At 51.5% G+C, this 15653-nt stretch overlaps 6 protein-coding genes across 6 annotated transcripts; 4 read left to right on the forward strand and 2 right to left on the reverse strand.

Moving 5' to 3' along the window:
• Positions 1–2378: 2378 nt before the first annotated feature.
• On the forward strand, positions 2379–5800 carry N0V89_008123 (uncharacterized protein; the record flags this gene model as incomplete). The annotated part of the gene is made up of 5 exons (XM_056216881.1): positions 2379–3239; positions 3287–3352; positions 3409–3537; positions 4172–4536; positions 4600–5800. The coding sequence occupies 5 exons, from the start codon at positions 2379–2381 to the stop codon at positions 5798–5800; spliced, it is 2622 nt and encodes an 873-aa protein (XP_056068437.1).
• Positions 5801–6432: 632 nt separating this feature from the next.
• Positions 6433–7079, forward strand: N0V89_008124 (uncharacterized protein; the record flags this gene model as incomplete). The annotated part of the gene is made up of 2 exons (XM_056216882.1): positions 6433–6662; positions 6719–7079. The coding sequence occupies 2 exons, from the start codon at positions 6433–6435 to the stop codon at positions 7077–7079; spliced, it is 591 nt and encodes a 196-aa protein (XP_056068438.1).
• A 623-nt stretch (positions 7080–7702) lies between these two features.
• N0V89_008125 (uncharacterized protein) lies at positions 7703–8921 on the reverse strand (the record flags this gene model as incomplete). The annotated part of the gene is made up of 4 exons (XM_056216883.1): positions 7703–7749; positions 7808–8260; positions 8318–8665; positions 8819–8921. The coding sequence occupies 4 exons, from the start codon at positions 8919–8921 to the stop codon at positions 7703–7705; spliced, it is 951 nt and encodes a 316-aa protein (XP_056068439.1).
• Positions 8922–10545: 1624 nt separating this feature from the next.
• N0V89_008126 (uncharacterized protein) lies at positions 10546–11280 on the forward strand (the record flags this gene model as incomplete). Its single annotated transcript, XM_056216884.1, has 1 exon — positions 10546–11280. The coding sequence occupies one exon, from the start codon at positions 10546–10548 to the stop codon at positions 11278–11280; it is 735 nt and encodes a 244-aa protein (XP_056068440.1).
• A 161-nt stretch (positions 11281–11441) lies between these two features.
• N0V89_008127 (uncharacterized protein) lies at positions 11442–12509 on the reverse strand (the record flags this gene model as incomplete). The annotated part of the gene is made up of 2 exons (XM_056216885.1): positions 11442–12312; positions 12367–12509. 2 exons carry the CDS (start codon positions 12507–12509, stop codon positions 11442–11444), a joined length of 1014 nt encoding a protein of 337 aa, XP_056068441.1.
• A 579-nt stretch (positions 12510–13088) lies between these two features.
• On the forward strand, positions 13089–14633 carry N0V89_008128 (uncharacterized protein; the record flags this gene model as incomplete). The annotated part of the gene is made up of 1 exon (XM_056216886.1): positions 13089–14633. One exon carries the CDS (start codon positions 13089–13091, stop codon positions 14631–14633), a length of 1545 nt encoding a protein of 514 aa, XP_056068442.1.
• Positions 14634–15653: the final 1020 nt, after the last annotated feature.

Consider the following 15653-nt stretch of genomic DNA (forward strand, 5'->3'; position numbering starts at 1 on the left):
GTTGTCAGTATCATCAGATGATCAGCAGACATAGGCATGTTCTCGTACACTTTGATATCCAGGGGGCGCTTCTTCCTGCGTTCAATCCTCCCACTGAAAGTCCTCGTAACATCCCTCGGAAGACCCTTGATGACGCTGATGCTGTCTGTTCGCTTCATTGAAGTGGGGATGGGCGTTGGAACTGCACTGTACAGGGACATGGCACCGTCGTAGCCGAATTCGTATGCTGAAGGCCTAGCTGGGGACTGAAGCGTGCTACCTCCAGCGAATGTATGCGATAGCGCGCTCTTGGATGCCGGGGATACATTGCTACCGGTCGAGGTCGAGGTCGAGGTGTACTTGCCCCACCCGAAGGGAGATTTGATGGATGAGGTTGTCGATGGTGTAGGGCGGACTGATCGAAGCGCGCAGCCTTTGTCGTGCGGACAGTTGCAACCTGTTTGATGTCAGTATCTGCGTTTACGCCCGCATCAGACTAGAGTCCACATACTAGGGGAGCGAGCCCGCTTGCAGGGGCACTTGTGCGATGACGATACAGAGGGTGTGGACGGCGTATGCACAGAGAGGCGCTGAGTGTTGATCGGCGCAGGCTTCCTGCGTGCAGGTGAAGTCATTTTCGAAGTTAATACAGCGATAAAGTATCGAGTCCGCAAGATTTTTAACGGGGATGCGTGGAAGATAAGTATAATTTGGGTTGAAAAAAAAGGCGACGTCAGGGGGGTGTGCGGCAAACTGTGTGAACGTGATTCTCGAGGTGCCCGCACTCTTAATGAAGAAGTAGCCGCGCATAGACACATAATACAGGCCCATACTCGAAAGAATTAGTTGATTGGCTCGAGTGTTCCTGAAGTCGTATATCGAATGTCAACCAAGGGCGCGCAAAGACCCCCTCTCTCGACCTTCAACAACTTACTTGCACTGCCAATTCAACTTTGAAGAATCGACACGTGCACATTTCGTATGGCGTATACGTAGCCAGACACTTCAAGCAGAGATAAGAAAAAGTATTCTCTCCGTGCATCATGTCTCTTACGATGCAGCCAATCCTAGGAGAAGCGCGGATATGTTATACACGATATAAATCGCGAGGTTTCCTAGGTGTGATGTAGCTGGACGACACAGCCCCTAACCTGGCGATGATACGTATGGAACCTGTTTTGACGATACTCAATCTCTTCACATTCCAATCTCACCTCGAGGTGTCCAGGCTGGCCCTTATTGTACAGCAACGCAGCAGGTACAATGATCATGTCCCTGTCCACGCTGCTGACCGCAGTGAACGCAGACACAGGTACATAGCACCGAGCGAGAGCAAACAAAGCGACAGCACCGATGCTGGTTGGAGATATCCTTTGATAAGGTGATTACAGTACGTGCAAGGAACTGGCGTGCAGATTGTAGGTTGGTATATAGGTCTGTTTCGAGGTCGATTTGAGGTATCTAGATCGGAATTATTTTGTTCATCTAAGTGGTTTTAGTGGTGTACAATCAATAGAGAAGGTATGCCGAGAAATATATGCAGTGCTCGCAGCTGGCTCCACAGGACGAGACGAAGGAATACGTAGGGATACGGGCAATTAGCGTAGCTGAGGCCAGGATTGATGACACAAGATAAGTGGATGGTCGCGTAGATCTTCGCAAGCCTTTGACGATATGTCTATGGGGATGTCGGCAATTAGTGAGCGCTCACAGTGTCCACCTTTTAAAGCGCTACCGACAGTAATCCTACGTGGTGGTTCGCCCATGTTTGGGCGACTAACCCCTGACGTAGCTCTTGGACCGAAAGACGGAGGGCATACCTTGGACGGTTGGAGAAAACATTCAGCACATAGTCGCGATGGCAAGCTCAATCAATCTGCGGGGCGCGCGGCTGCACGGCGAGATAGATGCATGATGTTTGTGACACGTTGAGCGGCAGCGGCTCCGGCGCACTGGGCCACGCGGGGTTGTACAACCCCTCCACCATTCCCTGCACGATCGCCATCTCTATACATCTCAACATCGTCTACCCTACGACAACAGAACGATTTTTTGGGACGATGAACCCAAGCGGCGCTGACAAAACTATATAGCTTTCATTGCTGGGTTCATCGCAATGAAGCTTCTTGCCCCGATCCCTACGGTGCCGCCAGGATTTTTTCTGGCCCATATACGGTAATGCACGCTTGTCGCTCGCGTACCCTTTATGGAACCATGCCCGGTTGCGACAAGGTACTGATACATGTGCAGAAGGTACATGCCGCGCCTAGGCGCTTGCTCTCTATCTGGGCAAGACTCTACCTCGTGTTTCCATTCCTCATTTAAGTGGGATGTTCTCGCGATCGTCCTCTCGTATCTCATCTCCTCCCCCGTCTCTTGATTCGGTTCCAAACATCGCTATGTCTTTCACGTCTTCTGACATCGTCTTCGTTACCGGTGCCAATGGCCATACCGCACAACGTATAGTGGATCAGTTACTTGCCATCCCCAATGGCCCCAAGGTCCGCGCTTCAGTTCGTTCCGATGCTTCCGGATCTGTAATTCGTGAACATTATCCGGAACATACCTCTAGCGGTCGTCTTGAAGTCTCCCAGGTCACTGACATCCAGGACCCAAACTCCTTCGACACCGTCATGCAAGGTGTTACACATGTTGCCCACATTGCGTCGCCTTTTGTGCTCCAAGTCGAGGACATCGAAAGGGATCTCTTGAAGCCCGCAATCGAAGGCACAAGAGGCGTTTTAAAGGCAGCACTGAAGCAGCCAACGATCAAGAGCATCGTAGTTACCGGCTCTTTCGCAACCATTGCTGACGCAAAGGGTGGTTATCGTACAGGCTATACGTACACCAACAAGGATTTCAACCCAATTACCTACGAAGAAGCGAAGGACCCCAACCTGGATATGACGCAATTTCCCGAACTACATCGTCATTTCGCCCGCTACATGGGTTCGAAGAGGTGTGCTGAAGCGGCCATGTGGGAGCTCTACGAAAAGGAGAAGCCATCATGGACGCTGAACACCATCAACACGGCATGGGTCGGTGGACCGTACGTTCTGCCGCTCCCAAGCATTGCAAAGGCCAGCACCAGTACCGGCTTCTTGTACGGTCTCGCGACTGGAGCGAACATACCACCGCAAGAATGGCCGACCTGGATTGACGTTCGAGACGTGGCAAAGGCGCATATCAATGCGCTGCAGAAGCCCCACCTCAACAAGACTAGGATCTTGATCGGTGGCCACAGGATAGGATACGATCAGGTAAAGCAATAGATCGATTGGAGTACATGTTGCTAACTGCGTGAAAGATCGCTGACATTGCTGCCAAAATTCCGGGTGCAACACCCTCGCAGACCAGGAATAATTTTGACATGGTGAGGCCCATGATAACGGCGACCTGACTAGAGATCGCAGCTGACTTCTGCTGCAGGAAAAGTTGTTCTACATTGACAACTCTTCTGCCGAACTAGTCGACATCAAGGAGTCGGATCTTGTTCCAGTCGAACAAACAGTGGTTGAGACGATTAAGTATTTCCTGGACCTCGAAGGGAAGAGCAAAGTCTGAGAAAGGAAAACCCCAAGGTTTCAGGTGTATGTGAAGCATCGTAGGCTCAGGTACAGTCCAACAAATTGCGATTTTGCAGTCTCGGTCGCTTGCCTGCTACTTGGCATGCTTTGGAATGTGCTTCGTCAATTTCTGTATTATATACACCGTCCCCTCGACTGTGTCAGTCGCTTATCGTCGGTGTTGTCGCCATGGGAGCGCCAAGACTCGCAGCTTCCCGTGACTGCTATATACAGAAAGCGCGCCTGCTCAACTCACCACAACTCACCCTTCGAGCTTCTCTTCTCACCAAACTCACCTTTTTCGCCAACTGTGGCCGCTCACTGACACGATGACAGAGAGTGCCACGACTGCGACGGCTACGGCTACTGCCATGAACGGCGACGAACCCCGTTGGCGGGTCGAGCATGCTGTTTCCGGTCAAGCAACCTGTAATCAGGCGTCTTGCAAGCGTGACGGTTCAAAAATCACACAGGGTGAGCTACGTGTCGGTACTCATACGTTGCACACTGAGGAGCAGACGTACTACTGGGCATGGCGGCATTGGTGAGCAACATTAAGGGCAGCTCTCTTTGCGTTCCTCTTCTGCAAGAAAATCCCTGTCCAGTCGAGCGCATTCTGATCAAAGATTAGGGGATGTGCCACTCCACACCAAATCGGTGGGCTCAAGTCACTATCTGCCGGTGACGTGGCGAAGGTGCCAGGCTACGAACGCATCAGCGAAGAGAGTCGAGAGCAACTGGCACTTGCTTTGGAAGAGGGCAAGGTGATCGACAAGGAGTTCAAAGATATTCGCCCGGATCTTGTGAAGACCTACCAAGGTGAGATTCGAGATGCCATCGGTTACAAGGTAGAAGTCACGCCCTCGGCTAGGGCAGGCTGCCGTGCAGCTGCTTGCAAAGACCTAGGCATCAAGATTCAGAAAGGTGAACTTCGCTTGGGTATACTGAGACCGTTCGATGGCGAACATGTGTCGTTTGTGTACAAGCATTGGTAAATAAGCTTACTGCTACCTCATTTTCACACTGTATACTGCGCATCACTAATTAGAATCAGGAAATGCGTATCGGGTTACGATCTCTCTTCGATCGAAAACTACACGCAAGACGAGTCACTCGGTGGCATCGACAGCCTGCCAAAGGACTACAAGGCTGCTGTGATGGAATCTCTTGAGAAGGGCGAGGTTGTAGTGCCATCAGAATCGAGCGTACCAGCCCTGGCGAAGAAGTCCCGCGCCAAGAAGAAGAGAACAGCAGATACAGACGAAGATACCAATGCTGAAGAGGCAGCCCCCAAGAAGAGGTCGCGCAAGGGGAAACCGAAGGCAAAAGCAGCAGATGATACCGCCACTGAAGAGGCGGCTGCCAAGATCAAGGCCCAGGAGGAGAAGACGACAGACGATGCAGAGACGTACACTAGTACCGAGGAGGCGACTCTCGGTAAAGCTTCTGGGAAGATGAAGACGGAAAATGCAGATCAAGACGTCAGCATTCGGAAGAGGAAGACGAAGGACACGGGCGATACCACCAGTACTAAAAAGGTGACCCTCGAGCAGAAGTCGGGAAACAAGAAGAACCAAGCCGAAGATGAAGGCTCCGATGCTGAGGAGAGCGAACCAGAGACTACGGTCCAAGCCCCGAATCCCAAGAGGCGCAAACTAGTCAACAGCAAGTATATGCCAGCAGAGCGGCGAGCCATGGAGAAGCGCGGCGCGGAGACTGTCGCGAAACCTGGCGATGACATCGACGGAACAGGAACCACTCCACTAAGGAGGAGTGCCCGACAGTCCGCTCGTGCCGCTGCCGCCATCAAGGAGCAGATGGGCAAGTCTACACCCAGGCAGTCCAAGCGCGACCAGAACAATAAGGCTGCTTCTGGTGACGAGAGTGCCGCAGAGGAGATGGCAGACACGGTGCTCGAGGAGGATAAGAAGCGTGAGGCGGTTGCAGGTGGTACTCCTACCAAGAAGAGCCGCAAAGGCAAAGCCAAGAAGCGTGTGTCCAAGAAGAAGGGCGACCAAACGGCTGCTGCTACTGCTTCTGCGGACGTCGAGGACAAGACCGGAGAGGAAACCGGCGAAGCTATACCCAAGACGACAGGCTCCCACGAGGTGCGCGCTCCAGGCAACCCAATTGTGGTGGGAGAGGAAGTCGCGGCTTACTTTAGCTCTGGGCCCTACGATGCCGATACATACATCGCAGAGCTTAGGGCGTTCATGCGGGTTCACGCCGCAAGGAGGGCCATTTGGCGCTACTAGGCTTCAGACATACCTGTGATCCTTTCGATTCATTGCCACATGTGGTGCTTCTCCATGGACATCGGGTAGTGGGAGGGAGAAGGGTCTTGCCTTCGTGTGCACGCTTTCCGCGGGCTCTTATACTAGCGAATTAGCTATGATACGTTTAAATGGCGTCTCGGAACATGAAGTTAATACATCGGAGCTGCTGATTCTATGTATTGTGAGTCATGTCGTGATCTGCAATAGAGTGATGGAGTTGTTGACGTGTCGGAGATCGGGATCCGATGCCAATAGTGGATAGAAGAGATATCCTTCAAGCAATGATCGTTGCATCTTACACGTGCGTTGTGTGCTGCTTGTGACTTGGTACCGGTAGTATGAATCTTGCGTAAATGGTCGGAGACAACTTCCCGTCATCCGTCATTCAAGGCTTAAGGAGGCAACGAGGTTCTTGGTAGGGTCGCCCCCACTTGGACCGCCAATCGGAATTACTCCGGACCTCCGCCCTTGGGTAAGCTGTCCACATCGCAGGCAGCCCCGCCGTAGCTCCGCGCTGCTGCCACACTCCACTCCCGCTACTCTCGTCGCAGGATCCACCATATCGGAAGTACTTGAGTCCTCGAAGCGAACAAGCCTGCGAAATCGTCGCCATGCCTGACAAGACCATCTCCGTGACCTCTTCGTCACACTTCGAGAAGCTCGTCTCGTCAGCCACATACACAATCGTCGACTTCTACGCCGACTGGTGCGGTCCCTGCAAGACGATCGCGCCCGTCTTCCATGCGCTCGCCGAGAAGGATTCAAAGCCGGGCCGCATACAGTTTGCGAAGGTGAATGTAGATAACCAGCAGGAAGTCGCGAAGAAGTATGGCGTGTCTGCGTAGGTGGCAGCCACCCTTGCTACATAGCACGAGAATCACTAATGGAGTCGTGCAGCATGCCCACCTTCCTCGTTCTCAAAGGCAGTTCCGTAGTCGAAACCATCCGCGGCGCGAACCCCAGCGCACTCACAGCCGCCGTGCGCAAAGCCGTCCAAGACTCCTCCAACGGCCCTACCGCTCGCGGAGCGAACTTTCAATCCAAAGGTTACACACTCGGCTCAACATCTACACCCTCACGGCCGGTCGGCAATGGTGGTGGCGGGTTTGCGGCTAATCTGCAAGGCATGATGAGCGGGAACGGAGGGTTTGGCGATCTGGTGGTTAGATTCTTTGCGCTATACTTTGTCAGCTTGTTGAGCTTTGACTCGTACAAGTCTGCGGAGGAGAGCCCATTCGCTGTGAGGGCAAGGCGATGATTGATTACAAGGACTAGCATTGGTATGGAGTTTGGGCTTTGGCTTTGGGGCGTTGAGGAAGTTATTCCAATAAGGAATTGTATGTTGATACCGCGAACATCCATGGTGTTTGAATGCCAGCTTTCATTCGAAGTCTACGACTTCCTTTCACCCTCTTTCATCTACGTCCCACCTGTCCAAAAGACTCAACATACTCTCCAGACCCTCTTCTCTCGCAACTCTCAAGCATTGCCTCCCCGCATAGCCATAGACTCTCGCTCCTTTCTCTTTCAACAGCATGGCCATTTCGACATGTTCTATCGCAATTGCACACACAATGGGAACGTTAGCCGAGTCAATGCTTCCGAACCCAGGAATCGAGACCAGATGGTTGTCCTCCTCCCAAGCGCTGACGCCTTCATCGAGCAGCATCCGCGCTATATCCATAAACCCACCTCTTGCAGCCCGAAGAAGCCCACCGAAAGGAGTTGCATCATGTTCAAGAAGCAACCGTACAATATCGGTATGCCCGTGTGCAGCTGCCACAGCTACTGCAGAGCACATTCCACCGCCAGGGCTCGTTGTAGCGCCCCTGGAAATCAGAATGCGTACAAGCTCCTCATACCCGTTTGCACAGGCGTCGATTAGAGGACTTGGGGCATCCTTCCGGATAGGGTATCCCACGAAGGCCCTTCCATCGACATCAGCCCCTAGATCCAATAGATGTTCGACCAGACCTGCGTCCCCACCTTCCCCAACACAGTCTGCTAGCAATTTCGTCTTGCGATCTTCCGATATAACTGAAGGGCTTCCGTAAGTTGCTCTCAAACGGATTACTTCGTGCCACACATCCAGACTCGGTGTACCAAGAGCGTCGTCAAACACCTTTTCCCGACCTTCAAAGTCCCACGGTGCTTCTTCGATGCGGGATCCGTGAATTAGGCGAAAGGCAGAGAGCCGGCCCACCGCGGCGGCAGCAACGAGCATCTCGTTGCGGCGTCGGATATCGACACGGTAAGAGTACCTAGTCGAGAGGAATAAGGCCAGGGTCGCGGTGTCAGCATAGCGCGCAGCTAGACGGTAGAATTCGTATTCAGATGGCGCAAAGAGGGCCTTAAATCCTCCATAACGATACGAACCCATGTAGCGTTCGACGATCGGCGTGGTATTGGTTACGACGGCAGTGGCGAAAAGAGTGTCGACTACGAATATAGAATAAGTAGCTAACACTGTAATAGCTCTCACGTGAGAATACTCACAATAATCGCCATCTCCTTCGTAGAAAGTCGTCGGCAGTGACAAAGCCGGGCAGAAGACCTGGTACACACGGGGCTCGCCACCTTCAGATATGAGACGACACAGCAATTGTACACAAGCGTCGTATTCCAGTGATTCGTTCTCAGCTACCACATCACGAGCAATTTTTCTCAGGAAGCCTAGTCGCGGGTATGGGGCTACACCGTCTTCGGCATTATGAATGCGGTACTCGAGATAGGAAGCTGTGAAGGGTGGCATGGGTGGGATTTGAGCATAAAGGCGCTTGGCAAATCGAGTATCTAGCATACGGTAGGTGTAGATGGTGTCGATCACTTCGGCTGCGAAGCGTTCTGTGTATGTGGTCAGTTTTCTGTCAATATCATTGATAATGCATATGAACGTTGCGAATAGCACCCAAGGAACTTGTGAGTAGGAGTTTGATTTGGCAGACGCAACTTTTGGGTATACGCCATCGCTCATGCTCAAGGTGATCGCAAACGTACTGTTCAATAATCGCAACCTTAACCCTCTCTTCATCCCTCGCACACTTATTGCATGGTTCAAGATGGCTTGCAGCAACTCCTTCGGTAATTCAGCGAAGCCCATGATTGAGGATTTGATTTCAGTGGATCCCCACATGGGTTGTCGGATAGTCAAAGACAAGCTGCTTCTGTAGCGTAGTTGGCACTCAGATGCTGGCATCGTGCCCCTCCCAGGCTGCTACACATGAAAGCTGAGTCAGAAGCGCTAGAAGGTAATCTATTCGTAGCGAACGACCTTCCTCTTTTTGGACGAACGAAACCAAGTGCGCTACCATCGTCATCGATAATGAACGTTCCAATTCACTTGACATTGAATCTACAATGGATCCAATACCGCGATTAGCTTGCCAGCAGTGCAAGCAAAGGAAGATACGATGCGACAAAGGAGCGCCGTGTTCAGCGTGCAAAAACGCAGGGCTCAGTTGCCATGCTATCCAGCGCGCACGCTTACCTCGCGGTAAAACTGCGAAGTCGCGCAGTGCGAATTCGAACATTGAGACGCGCATCACAAAGATAGAACGTCTTCTTGAGGAATACAATAAGGTAGTGCATTCCCCCATCCGTGATGACGTTGCGGTTAACATTGGAGTAGACCTATGCACATGCACCACCATCGCAAGCCACTACACAGGTTGTAAGCCATGGTGTGTCGAATGGATCTGCATCAAATGGTACAAAAACCACAGGGAAAATGGACGAATTTGTGGCTCCAGAATTTTGGCAATCGCTTTCCGAAGAAGTTATTGGATTGCGCGAAACCCTTGAAAGCGGTAATGAAGATGAAGAAAGTCCAACGACGGATCCCACGCCTGAGCAAGATGATGAGTCCTGGAGAGCTGGTTCAATATTATTCCGGATCCCGAGATACGGTCACGACGCTTCGTTTCTTGAGCCGTCTCCGGCAGCCCAAGCGACACTGCTCGAACTGTATCGCTACCGAGTGGACAGTGTCTACAAGGTGTTCCATTGGCCCACCATACTTCAGCTTTTTGAGCGGAATCAGAACACGACGCAACCGCCAGTGGCTACACAAGCATTGAAATCTTCCATTCTCTTCATGGCTTATTGTACGATGACGGACAGCGAGACCCTCGCCCTGGAGCTTGGAGATAGAATGGAGATGCTAAAGCTCTATCGATCAGCTGCTGAGGACATGCTTGCTCGATCACAACTTCTTTTAAGGCCGGACTTGATCACTCTACAAGCATTCGTCGTTTATCTTGTTCGTTAATATTCCAACCAAATTTGCGACCCTAATACTGGATGCTGACGATTTCTTTCAGAATGCTCTACGGACCTGCTCGAACCGCGCGACAACATGGACATTACTCGCTGTTGCTGTAAGAGCCGCTACTGCATTAAGGCTTGGCGATGAGCCCATGAGCAATGTTTGTCTAATTGATCGAGAATCACGCCGCCGTCTACTGTTCGCTATTGGCATACTCGATTCGCACGCATCTATGGATCGAGGTACTGTTCCTATGTTGCCTTTATCAGCTTTTCGGTCTCAGCCCCTTGACGTAAATGATCGAGATCTAGCATCAATGGACAAGGTCTCAGTAGAAGGATCCCAAGGTTTCACGGACATGACCCATACTAATTTGGTCTATGCGGCTATGTTATGTCAGCGTAGGATGTATGAGCATTCACTCCTTGCGGATAGCAACACTTGGTCACATTGGCCCAAGATGCTAGGTGCCCTTACGGACTTCAAGAGCCATGTGGAGGAGGACGAACACAGGTTCAGGGACACAACTGGGCCTTTGGCTATGTTTCATAAAATTTCCGGTCCGAAGATCCTCCCTAGTATGCAATTGCTTCTTCGAAGACCTCCGTACAGACCGTCACGAAACATTGTGCCGCCCTGGGACGATTTGAATATTCTAGAGGCAGCGACCGATGTTCTGGAACAGCATATGCAGCCCCGCTCAGCAGAATTTGCACCTTGGGAATGGAAGACCTGGGTTCAATGGCATGCACTTGCAGTTGTCCTTGCGGAACTGATAGCGCAACCTCATGGGCACTTGTCTGACCGTGCCTACGCTGCCGCCACACATATCTTTGCTAAATATACCACACTCATCGCTGATGGGGACGCGGGTCAGCTCTGGAAACCTATCGCAAGGCTTATGCATCGAGTACAAAAATCGAGACAGCTTGCATCAAAAGAGATCTTGCCGCATACTACGCAGGCCACCTTAGGCGCTCACCCAGACATGGGTAATGCACTGCCTCAGGGGACCACCGGACACTTTGAGACTTTTCCTTTCACCAATTGGGGCGTTCAACCGGAGTTCGCGGATTTATTCTCAAGTGGAGATATCCAGAATTACGAGAGACTAGACAAGGTCTACTCTACTGAAGACACACAGTGGCTTGCATGGGACTGTTTCCTCCAGGATTTGAACTTTCCCGGCGCCTGATATCCCCTATACCAACCCGTAACACTCGCGCAAAGATCAGCAAACACCTTAAGACCAAGTTCTTCGGGACACAAGAAGCGATGGAATGCACAAAGACCTCGTACCTATACATTATACAATATGGAAGCGAATGTAATTACAATTCCGGTATGTATTACCGCTCAGGCGATAAATCCAACTACCTCCGGCGAGATCTCGTTCATCTTCCGCAGGAGGTCCTTCCAAATCTTCTCTTCATTCCGCTGTCCTCTCTCGCTCCGAACGTACCCTGACTCCTGCTTGAACTCGCACTCAGATAGGTATCGGCCATGGCTTTCTCTTCCTGCCGATATCGCATGAATATAAGCCCGACTTCCCTTCTCGGCACTCCACCCAATTAGCGCAAAACTCGCTCGCTCGCCAAAAGGGTGTGGCTTTACACGTGATAGTTCCGTCTCACACCAGCCTGGGTTTATCATATTGACGATAACGCGGAACCAATCCTGTCTCGAACTATTTGACAGGCAAGCGGCGAGTTTGTGGTAGCAATGATGGACCATGAGCTTCGTCAAAGCATACCGCCAGATGAAGTCGGTTCGCTTGGGGTCGCTGAGAGTCGCGAATGTTTCAGCGCCCTCCGGAATATCAAGCTCAGCGTCGGGGCCCATGATGTGGTACATAGATCCACAAAACGTCAGTGTCGTGTCGACATTGTGCGCCTCAGCTGTTGATCGAAGCTTTGGGAGTACCGAAATGGCAGACAAGAAACACGATACAACGTTTACCGTCAACTGAAGCTCAAGGCCTTCTGCATACTGGCAGTCTTGCACCTCGACCCCTGCGTTGGCGACGAAAGCGTCTAAGCGGTCCAGCTTGGTGCGAACGCGCACGCCAAAAGCGAGTACAGAGGCGAAGCTGGCGAGATCAAGTTCCCAAACCTCGATATTGGTGCGCTTCGCGCAGGCTGTATCCTTAATGATGGCGTTCCTCGCTGCTTCGCCTTTGTTTTTGCTTCGACAGGCGAGAATAATTTGCGATGCATTGAGTCGCGCGCTGAAGTATCAAATTAGCGAACGTGCCTCGATGCAAAATGTTCTGGATACATACAGATGCTTTGCACATTCGAGCCCTAGACCGGTGTTTGCGCCAGTGACGATGACAGTCTTTCCCTCCAAACTGATCTTTGGTATCCATGTTTTCCCAAAGGCTTGCCCCTTCAGCATGCTTAAAATCTCGGTTAAAGGTGGCATATCCGGGGTATGTATTCACGTCGAGTCAAGACGAAGAATGAGTGCTCGAGCAAAGGAACACGTCAAAGAATCAACACGAACTTTAATTTCGAGAACATACATTCTACTCGTTTTGATGTAGTAAGATCGAAGCAATCGGCATGAAATCTTCTCAAAAGCCGCAATGTCATGGCAAAGTTCCAAAAGCCGCAGAATCCGCTGAAGGCGTAGAGGCCGCAAAAACCGACTGCGATTATCTGATTGGCTAGCGACGAACTACGGTAGCGTGAGTCGCGAAGCCAACAAGCTGCGACTTTACTTTACTACGGTATCTATCACGAGTCGCCTTTCTTCAAGACACGAGGCAAAGGTGACATGGATTTGAGGACACGGTGTTGCCATCGTGGACCAGAGTCAGTTGGGGTGCCTGAATACAAGGAACAACGTTGATTTGCGGGATACCGTGTGCTTACCTTGTTCAGACTATCAGGCAGCAACGTTTACAACACCTTAAAGTTACAAGATGTATGACGCTTGATCGCGATAGTCGTCTAATACTACGCCCCAATCCAAACCAACACACTGTCCTGAGCTATCAACATGCCTGTAACAACGCGTGTGGCACCCGTTGAGGTGATGCCGGCTCCATCGCTCTCAACCTTCAACTCTACCAGCCTTTTTCAACACGTTTGTCCAAGTCTCTGGAAAGAAGGCGAGACGTCCGTCATTGATTCTTCATTTCCGACGGTTATTTCAGTCCAACCTACTCGTCATTTTGGTATTGAGTCAGCCAATGGCTTCGTTGGTACCGTCATGGACGCATACCGCATGCACAACCATGTAGTCCTACGCCCCGAGGATGTGTGGTTCTCCATCTTGACCCAATTCAACTTTTACGTCAATGCGCACGCTGAACAGCTCCGCGAGCATTTCGTCGATCACGCAGGCAAGAGAGAGTTGTTCCTCGAGCAAAATGTCATGGACTTTCCCGCTTTTCTCAATGAGATGACAGACCTACTGCACGAAAATATCAAGGACCCAAACCTCCGCGATTGGATCATGCCAGACTTCACTACAACAACTGAGACGGACAAGGTTACTGCGTCGATCATTATGATGGGCACACTGCAGAAATACTTTGTGTTTTCCGGGGGCATCACTTGCGGCATTCCGTCCGTCACACTGCTTGGCGAAGAAACCGATTGGCAGATTATTCTCGACCGGCTAGACTTCCTGCTGACATTCGGAGAAGACCACATGGAGTTGGCGATGTGGCAGTCAGCACTGAAGGGCATCGTTGGTCACATGGTTCACACATTCAAAGCTCCAGACTCGCCAGAAGTGGTGCGCTTCTGGCAGCGTGCAGTGCATTCTTTCAGCGACGACTACTTCGGCACTAAGCGAATCAGTGGATGGGTGCTCGCTTTGTGCTTTTGGGACACAGACGGGTCACTTCTCTCGGGGAGAAATTCGGAATACTACTGGGAAAGCATGGTCGATCAGTCGAGCAGTGGATGGTGGCTTGAAAAAGACGCCTTCCCCAGCCTGGAATGGAACGAAGTACCATCAGCACTTGTCTCCGTGCCGATCCATTTCGACAACGAAGGCGATACGTTCGTGGCGAAGGCTGTCGCTGGATCGGTGGGTTACACAGTGCGGGACAGCGAACAGGTTTTTCTGTCGACAAGACAGCGTGGAAAGAGAAGTTCGGGACTTTCCGGTTCAACACTGTTTGCAAATCCGTGTGAGACTTCGATTCAAAAGCAAAGCTTCTTCGTAATGCTTGCTCGAAAGCTTCTATGCATCAAGTCAAGCGCGCAAACTGCTTTCACGAAAGAGAAGAGGAAAACTATAGACTCGCCGATTCCTGCTTGCGAGGAGATCGTGTACGAAGATCCTTGGCCCCGCACGGTAAGAACGCCCCAGCTTTCGGACCTCAGCGAGCTCAATGGGCCTTGGGCGTATGAGCAAGGTGGCAAGAGTGACACACTACAACCAGTCACGGGGTGGTGGGTGATTCGTACCAGCGAACAGTATGGAAGGGACCCTGATGTGCCTGATGTTCAGTTTGATCGCTATGCGGAAGACTATGACAAGGACTTGGCGATGAACGGGCGGCCGTTGAGGGAACGGACCGAGCTCTAGGTAACGTAGGGCGAGCCACATCACATTGTATCTAACATGTCCCGTTCACCGGGCATATGTAAATTTCCGGAAATACATGGATCGATTGGTCGGGTATTTTCGAATGGGGAGCGAGTCAGTGCGCAATGCCGTGCAGCTAGCTTCCCTTTTGTCCAGCTGCCACATCTGGTACAACTTTCATCCGTACCATCAGTGTAACTTGCGTCCTTTTCCAAAAATTGCGTTCGCAACGCACGCGGGCCCAAGCTTCACGGTACCACCCAGCGAACCTTCTTTGCGCCTCCGTCGCACGACGGCACTGTCCATAAGAAGGCTATAAACGCCGTCTCTATGAATGTCCAATAGCCGTCAATGGTGGCTGACAACTCAACGAAAGTCTGGTCGACCGGAGGTGATTCAATTTAATGAAGTAGATAGTGCATGTTCACGATGGATCAGGGCGCCGTTACTTGCCTTCTATGAACGCTACGTTTGTGCGCAACCAACACAAGCACATCCAACACAACTCAACAAGTGGCCAGCTCATAAATCCTCACGGACAGATTCCATTCCAACGAAGATAAGACGCTCGATCACAGACTTCTCTCCATTCTAGCGCTTCTTTGCGCGTGAGAGGCCCACCGTATCGACCCGCGCCGGTAATTGATCATCTGGTCACGAACTTAAGCTGAAGACGGAACTAAGGATCGTGCCTTGGCTGGACGTACAGATATACCGCAGGCGTACAGTTTAATTGTTTGCTTTCACCCGCTTCTGCATGCCACACTGATGCATAAGGTGATGAACCTTCTTTGACCGCTTCCCACGAAGCCCAAAGAACAGCTATAAGTAGAAGCTATCTTGCGCCACTAGTAGTAGTTCTACATTCCTGAACGCCATCTTTCAGCCTCCAAACGCCGAACCTACCACCCGAAGTATGAAGCTCTCAATCACCCTTTTCGCGCTGACGGTGCTCGTCACCAAGGCAGCCGCTAGAGCGCTTCAATCCCCCAACGAAGTGGAAGCCTTTCAATCCACCGA

This window comes from Didymosphaeria variabile (genome assembly GCF_027946475.1).
Source record: "Didymosphaeria variabile strain IMI 356815 chromosome Unknown scaffold_6, whole genome shotgun sequence".
Classification (NCBI taxonomy): Eukaryota; Fungi; Ascomycota; class Dothideomycetes; order Pleosporales; family Didymosphaeriaceae; genus Didymosphaeria; species Didymosphaeria variabile.